Genomic DNA, 8,330 nt, shown 5'->3' with positions numbered 1-8,330 from the left:
CCCCCATCCCCCCCGCTCTGTGTCTCTCTCTCTCTCTCTCTCTCTCTCTCTCTCTCTCTCTCTCTCTCTCTCTCTCTCACATACACACACACATACACACACGCACACGCACACACACACCTGTGCTTCTGCAGCAGGGCCACCAAGATGCTTTCCAGTGCTGTCCGCTTTTGGTCTGCCCACATGCTGTCTGCCTGCCGGCTGAGCCGTGCCCTTAATCCTGGCTCCTGGTTCCTCTCTCTATGGGTTAGAAACAGAAAAGAGAAACAATGAGTTTGCTGTTGGGCAGATGTACAGTTAGGGGTGTGTTTCTTCACTACCCCAGGACCTGATGTGATGTGGACTCTTCCACCCAACACACTCACATCCAGTGTCATTGAGGGATGCATACCTATGATCGTGAAAACCACAGCATGTACATTTACACAATTGCAGAAATGTCCTCTAAAATTGCTCATGAAACCAGGCATAGTGAGTGATATGTGTCTATAATCCCAGCACTTGGGAGGTAGAGGCAGGAGGATCAGAAGGTGAAGGTCAGTCTTAGCTAAATGATGAGTTTGAGGTCAGTCCAGACTCCCTGAGACCCTGTCTGTAAATAAATAAGTAAATAAATAAATAGAAATGGCTCGCCATCATATTAAATGTGTATGTGTTCAGGTGTGTACGTGTACACATCTCTCTGTGGCCCTTGGTGTAGAGTAGAATGATAAAATGCTAGGGACTGTACTGTAACCATTTTATGTTTGAAGGTTTTTCAAAATAAACACTGTCACAAAGTCAGCTGTTTGAATCTTTGCTTGACATCCTTGTGCATCCTTTAGAGATGACATGTGGGTCTGTGCAGTGGGGTAATGACAGAAGGGCCCAAAGAGCCTAGAAGAGACTAATAGCGGCCAGCCCTGGCACAAGTTTCCAGTGTGCACAGTACAGTGCTCTCTGTATGTACAGTCTTTGTTTCTGGCCTAGAGTCTCAATGAAATGGGAATTGCAACCATCAGTATTCTTACTGCTGGAGCAGTAAGGATAGGGATAGGGAGAGGCACATAGTAGATGTGCACACAGTAAGTGGAGGCTTGATCTGTGGTGCTTCTGCTGTGCAAAGTACAGAAATTATAACTACTGTGTCAGGGAAGAGACCCCACCTTCTGGATCAGGCCTTCCCAACTCTGATACAGAGGTGAGTGAGAAGAAGCTTCTGGAACATATGCTTACCCCTGCTGCCTGCTTATGATGTCCTGCAGCAGCTTGCGGGCAGACAGCTGGCCCAGCACCTTCCGGTAGCTGTTGCTGAAGATGGCGTCTGCATAGCGCCGCATCCTGCGGAAAGGAGTCAAGGTCAGGGTAGGGCCAAGTGAACAGCAGGGACCACACTAACTACATCTTAGCACTGTCCTTCTGTTGTCCTGTGTCTTCCTCATCCCCAGAGAGACTCAGCCTGGCTGAGTGACTTCTGGGGCTCAGTGACAAGTCCCTGCCTGAAATGAGCAGTGTACACTGTGAAGAAGTAGCCAGGTAGCAGCTGGTGGCTCAAGTCCCCATCCTATACCTCCTCTCTGCCCGTGACAGGGAGGGCTCAATGGTGCAGGAATCCGCACTACTTACCTGAGGGGCAGCAAGGGGGGCGGGGAGCAGTGGGAAGCACTGCTGAGGGTGAGGATCACCAAGAACACCCAGAGTGGCATCCTTCACCCCTGGGTGGTACCTGGAAAAGAGCGGGAGGGCGTAGTCAGACGTAGCCTCAGGGTGCTCGCTCTTTGACTGCTGGGCCCAAGCCCTGGGCTTGGCTTTACGACAAGCCCTGGTCCTCATTCTTTGGAAGCTGTGTGGTAGAAAAAAGAGCCTAGGCTTTGGAAGTCAGACATACTCAGGTTCAAGTTCCACATTTGCCAGTCCCCAGCTTTGACTTCCCAGTCTGTAAAAGGGTATGACGAAGCCACACTGGCCTCCTCCCTGGGCCGAACAGAAAACTAGTGAATGTAATGAAACTAGGTAAATCCACCTCAGCGAGAGACAGGGAGGAGACAGCATCTCCCTCTAGTTCCAGCCCTAAGTTGCTCCCATCCACCGACAGTAGGGAGCAGAAAGTGCCATATCTCAGTCAAATGTGACCTCAAATCCTGATACGGGAGGCGGGGGGCTGGAGAAATGGCTCAGAGGTCAAGAGCACTTACTGCTCTTGTAGAGGACCTGACTTCAGTTCCCAGAACCCATATCAGGTGGGTTACAACTACCTCAGCTCCAGCTCCTCTTCTGGACTCCACAGGCATCTGCGTATACCCCTCCACACACATAGACATAATTAAGAAATAAAATGTGAAAACATATTTTTTAAAATCTTGGTATGTGCACCCAGGACAAGTAGCTCAACTTCTCTGAGCCTCAGCTTCCCTGGTCATAAAATGGAGATAATAACCATCTCCCACATGAGTATCATGTGAGAAGCGGTACCTGAGGGAGTAGGATAGCACATAAGGAACACTTTAGAAACCTTTCCTGTGGTCCCCTAATTCTCTCTGAGGGTCAATTCATACTGCTTTATTGTGTGTGGCACTGGAGGGAAGCAAGAACAATTGTAAATCTGTTCCAGAAGCTTACATTTTGCAGGTTGGGGTGGGGTGGGGATGGCTTGAGAGAGGGTTTTGAAATGCAGCTGAGGCTGGCCTGAAATTTACTATGTTGCCCAGGCTGGCTTCTAACTCTTAATCCCTCCTGCCTCAGCTTCCCAAGTGCTGGGACTACAGGCATGTACCTCCATAGCTGGCAGAAAACTCAGATTTCACTGAGGAGTTTTACTTCTGAAAGAGAGAGACTAGAGGGTGGAGGGGCACTGAGTGTGGCAGAATCACATAGACTATGTAATTACCCTTAATTGGGGCCTGTTAACACCATGCTCTGCAATTAAGAGAAGAGCAGCCTCAGCTCAGGAAGGTATACCTTGTCAGCGGAAGCCTGCCCTGGTATGGAGCTGCCGGCCGCCTAGGAGCTTGGACGCTTTTCTCTTCCATGCACCTCTCTCTTTCAGCAGGGTATCTGCTCTCGGGCACCTGACTGGTTCCAAAGAGGGCAGCATCCCTCCATCCCCATGATGCCCCATGGGCTCCACTTCCTCCTTCCCCCTAATCCCACTGAGGGCTGATTCTGCAGGCAGGGCCAGTACTGGTCCAACCCACCATACTTGGGTTCACTTGTCCTCTCAGGGCATTGGGCCCCTGCAGACTCTACTCTCCTCTAACCCAGGAGTGCCTTGGCCCCCAGGGAACATCCATGGGAGCTATTCACTGCAGCCAGAGAGCACCATGCCTCCTGGGGTAGATGGAGCTGCTATCCAGGCATCGGTGGTCAGCCTTTGTAGATGTGTGCCCCCTACCCCCCAGGAAGTCCCCTAGTTCCTTCTGCAGGAGCATTTGTTACTACTGAGCAGCGGGGAGCTCACTACCTCCAAGCCAGCTCATTTCCAGGCCTTTCTGATTGCTTATTTGCATACGCCATACCAAGAGCTTCTTATCCTGCTGATACAGCCATGTACCAAATCACTACATTTTGCTCCACAACTGGCCACATATATGGCAGTGGTCCCAAATTATGCAGCATTCAAGAGGAAGGTCCAAGTGGGCAAGGCAGTGAGAAGAATATAGCCATTTTAGGTTGTACAGCTCATTCTGTGTTACTCACACAATGATGGCCTTGCCCAGTTAATGACAACCATTGCAAAGCCATGCACCACTACACTTGTTAAGCCTCTACAGTTCTGGTAAGGACTGGGGCTACAGAAAACAAGAGTTCTACTGCTTTCTGTCCACCCAGAGCAACTGCACGAGCACACCGAGCACACCGTGCCAGGCCTTTCAGGAACATTTGCATCTAACTTGGGCCTTGCTCCCGGTTCAAGGATCTGCATCTTCTTCCTCACACCACATCACACTCACTAAGGGCCACTCCTTTCCCAGCTGGGCTAGGCCTCGCCACTGAGGTGTCCTGTCTCCCCACAACACCCTGGTTTCTCACCTTTTTTGTGTTCCATTCTCCAGGCCCATAATTTTCTAACTCCCCTACTCAGAAGCCCTTAGCTCTCTAATTCCTCTGGCATGAAGCCTGGGTCTCTCCTCTTGGCCTCCACTCTCCTCTGCCTTTCTTCCTGCCCTGCTCCCTAGAGCTCATGCAAGTGATTCCAGTCCAGCCCCATGACCTGTCCTGCCTATCTCTCTCACCCACACTGTTCAGAGCAGGCACTGCTATCTTCATTTCACAGCCAAGGCCAGGAACCCACAGAGGAGGAAGGGCCTTTTTCCATGGTCCTCCATCAAAATAGCTTCAGAGTGGCCCCTACTTCTCAGGCCAGCAGATTGCCTGCCTCCTGCTCACGAGGCAGCTTCTCAGACACAATACACTATTCACAGCCCTTGCTATTCATAGGGCCTTCAGAATTTGTCACCTGCACATGGGAAAGAGTTCTGAAAAAATGGAAAGCTTTTGTGCTTTGTCCTGGGGCCTCCCAAGAAGTCAATAGGGGAACAAACAGGAACACCTGCTTGATTGGCACCTCCTTCTACATGCCCAGTGATGTTGAGTAGTTGAAAATAACCTCATTAGAGGTCAGACTTTGGGAGAACAGTCATAGCAAGCAGAGTAATGCCCAGCTCCTTCCTAAGGAGGCCCAGTCACTGCACAGTCCAGTCAAGCAGGAGTCTCGACACTGGCCTTTTGCCCCAGGGGTTGGTCCAGGCCCCATAGCAAGCCCAGGGCTGTGTAAACCTAATCCGTGTGGTTACCCAATTCCACTGGACAAAGACCAGCAGAACAAGAATTATCCAGCCTTCAGCAAGACAGGAACAGAGGTTGTATTCTCAAGGATAAAATAGGTGTTGACAGGCAAGGCTTACATGGCAATCCTGAAATCCACTGTCTCCCAGACCTAGTCACCTCACTGATACCTTTTTGAAGACACATTGAGTACCAGCTTTTGGCAGGGCTAATTCAGAGATTAGATATAGATGGGGTCTCATATAGGGAGAAAGGGGTCCTCGAGCCTCACCATTTGACCCCTTTTGTCACCCACCTGCCACAGGCATCTTGAGAATTCTGTAGATGCAATTTTGTAGTTAATGACAGAGGAGGTCATGTCTTAAGAACCCACATGATTGAGAGTACTAGAAAACCTTGAGGGGAAGTCTTTTACCTTTGTTACCTTTGTTACTTGATCTACTTTGTAACTCAGAACCTCAAAGTACTGAGATTCTAGTCCAGTGCCGAAACCGTTCCACCAAGAGTGTTCCAAGTCCAAAGAAATCTAAGTTTGTATGTTTTTATAGTGCTGGAGATGGAACCCAGGGCCTTAAATGTCCTACCACTGAACTATACTCCCCACACCCCAGATGTAAGTTTTCAGTGAGCAAGCATGTTCAAAAGAAGGATTTGAGGTAGTTTGTGATGAAAAAATTAAACATTTCAGGATTATTCAAGCAAGGAGCAGGGGCCAGGCATGGGGTAATGAAAGCCTCCAAAAACCAATAATTGTGACTAAAAATTAGAGCAAAGAACATGACTGTAATTGAGGGAGAAAGCAAAATGTTATCAATTTCCAGGCAATTACACTGAAACTGTTCTGGGTGATCAATAAACTCTATTGATCTACATAGCCACTGGAGTCCTTTCCCATGCACTGCTGAGTCCTGTCATTGACAGGAGAATCGAGCTAGCTCACATTTCTCCCCAGAAGCCTACCCAACACTCTACAAGGAGCCCCCCTCCCGACCTCCCTCATCTCTTACCAAGTCCTGCAACACATTTTTCTGCTGCTTCTTCGTGTGTCCATGTGCCATGGTTTCAACCACAGTCCCCAAATGGCACCAACCACCAAAAGCATATTCCAGAGTCTTAGGGAGGGCTCATCGCAACCAAAGTGGGTACCACATGCCCGCATCAGTCCATGGATACGGAAGTTGGCCAAGGGCCATTTGACTTGGTATCTGTTAGCTGATGAGATGTCAACTTTTCTTGCCCCATCCAGCTCAGCCCCCCAGGACCTCCCCTTCTCACCTCCGATGTGATAGGTGTCCGTCTGCGGCAAGGCGCTGCTCTGGTTCCCTGGACCTCAGACTGGGTGTCTGCTCCGGCAGCTGCGTGGCGCTCCATTTATACCTTCATTTTCCTAAGCGATGTCAGCGTCAGAGAGTCAATTACGTACCAGTCAACCTGAGCACCATTTTTAGCACCACACAGACCAACTCTAATAGGGAAAAGTGGTTTTGCTCCCTCACAAATTAAGACTCATACCGAACTTTCCCTTTATCTTTGAGTCAGTCAACAAAGTACAAAGTTGTACAATTATTCCGAGAAAAATGAAGACTAGTACTTCCAATTCCGTATCTGGAATATTCGTATCACCGGAATACCATGGCTTTGTTCATCCTCTGAGATAGATGTGCTTTTTCAAGTTCATGTAATTCTGTTTTGTCTGAGTATAACTTTGTCTTATTTGGGGGCAGGGCAGACAACATTACCAATAAGTGATTTTTCCCCTTAGTGAGGAAAATTGTTCACTGTCTCCCTTGTTGTCCAATTATCAGAATTTTCCTCTGTTTGATTTACACCAGCTGCCATCATAGACTGATCTTTGACAGCCGACCCTGGAAGCAATCTCTGTCATGTGTCAAGAAAGCCCAACACCACAGCTGCCTCAGAAATGTGAAGGGAGAGGGAAGAGATGGAACCTTGGGAGAATTGTTCTGTTTCCAGATTTTTCTAGCCCCTAGCTAAGGAATCCTCAAGAATGACATAAAAACTTCTGAGGCAGAAGTTCTGGCTTCCTATGTGGTTCTATGAATCAGTAGAGAGGGCTCTGCAATGAAGCCAGAGACCTGCCTCCCCTCCCAGGCCTGTCAATCATGCCCTCTGTGACCCTTGCTAGCTATTTCTACCCTCCTGGCCTCAATTTCTATTCCTGGGAATGAGAACTTTCAAATTTAAAAAGAATTTTCTCTTCTTTGAAAATCTATATAACCAGATTTATAAATGGGTTTAGTTGGGCATTGGGGTACACCTGTTGTTACAACCACTCGGGAGGCTGAGGCAGGAAACTTGCTTGAGCCCAGGGGTTCTAGGCCGACTTGGACAGTATAGCAAGATTCTAGCTCAAAAGGAAATGGATGGGGCTGGGGTGGGGGGCTGGCTCAATCAGTGAAGCACTTCAGTACAAGCAGGAAGACCTGAATTCAGATCCCCAGCACCCACATAAAAAGCCAAGGGTGACAGCGTGCACCTATAGTCCCAGCACTAGGGAGGCAGAGACAGGAGTCTCCTTAGAGCTCCCTGGTCAGCCAGTCCAGCCATATCAGTGAGCTCCAGGTTCAGAGAGAGACCCTAGCTCAAAAAATAAAGCAGAGGGGCTGGAGAGATAGCGCAGCGGTTAAGAACACTGACTGCTCTTACAGAAGACCCAGGTTTGAATCCTAGCACCTAGCACCTAGCACCTAGCTAACAACTGTCCAAAACTCCAGTTCCAGGGGATCTGACAGTCTCTTCTGTCCTCCACAGGCACTGCACAACACATACCTACATGCAGGCAATACATGCATACACATAAAATGAAAATTATAGATAAAACATTTTTAAAAAATAAAAATAAAGTAGAGAGAGATTGAGGAAGACATCCAATGTCAACTTCTGGTCTATACATACACGTGTACACACGCACACACTTGCACACTACCTCCCTCACATGCACGACACACACACACATACATGTAAATATGTATACATACATACACACAAAACTGTGCCTTCTAGTAAGAGACAGAAGAGTGGAGACTCATTTATCTGCCCCTGAGGCGCCTCCATGGTTCAGCTTGAAGCAAGGCATTTCTCAGACCTTGATAGCAATGATATTTTGTGACCTTGCCTGTTAACCTTCACTGAGCCATGCTCTTGCATACAGCAAACACAGGATACTCCCCCACAGAAGTGAAGACTAAGTGGCATGTCACCCTGCTGGCCTTGTCTACATGGAATGGTCAGGTCGGGCCACATCTCCAGGAATTGAGAATGAAGATGATGAGTTTGAAATAAATATTACCACAACAAAAAAACAAAACCAAAGAGTATGCCGATGGGTCCCAGCAGAAGAGAGGCCACTGAGACAGTTAGCTGCCCCAGGGCGTGGGCTCTTGTGTAGTTAGGAGATGTGGGATTATTGCAGCAAATGTAAGAGAGGTCCTGGAGAGCTAGGCCTCCTCAATGGATGGGCTCTGGGCTAGACACATGTAGGACTTAAGGGGTTGAACAGAGAAACCAAGGGAGTCAGAGTCTGACCTCAGAAGAAGTTCTGAACC

At 48.6% G+C, this 8,330-nt stretch overlaps 1 protein-coding gene across 1 annotated transcript in view; it reads right to left on the bottom strand.

The window, feature by feature from the left end:
- The window catches only part of Ghrh (growth hormone releasing hormone), a 3,966-nt gene extending 2,281 nt beyond the window's left edge, over window positions 1-1,685 (bottom strand). Inside the window, exons 1-3 of the mRNA XM_008855675.2 lie at window positions 1,606-1,685; window positions 1,216-1,320; window positions 121-240 (exon numbers count right to left, since the gene is read on the bottom strand). Of these exons, the coding sequence (XP_008853897.1) occupies window positions 121-240; window positions 1,216-1,320; window positions 1,606-1,685 (305 nt within the window). The remainder of the gene's footprint in view (window positions 1-120; window positions 241-1,215; window positions 1,321-1,605) is intronic.
- Window positions 1,686-8,330: the final 6,645 nt, after the last annotated feature.

This window comes from Nannospalax galili, unplaced genomic scaffold, assembly GCF_000622305.1.
Source record: "Nannospalax galili isolate Female #2095 unplaced genomic scaffold, S.galili_v1.0 scaffold228, whole genome shotgun sequence".
NCBI classification, from domain to species: domain Eukaryota; kingdom Metazoa; phylum Chordata; class Mammalia; order Rodentia; family Spalacidae; genus Nannospalax; species Nannospalax galili.
The sequence above is the reverse complement of the archived record's forward strand: the minus strand, read 5'-3'. Positions and strand labels throughout refer to the sequence as shown.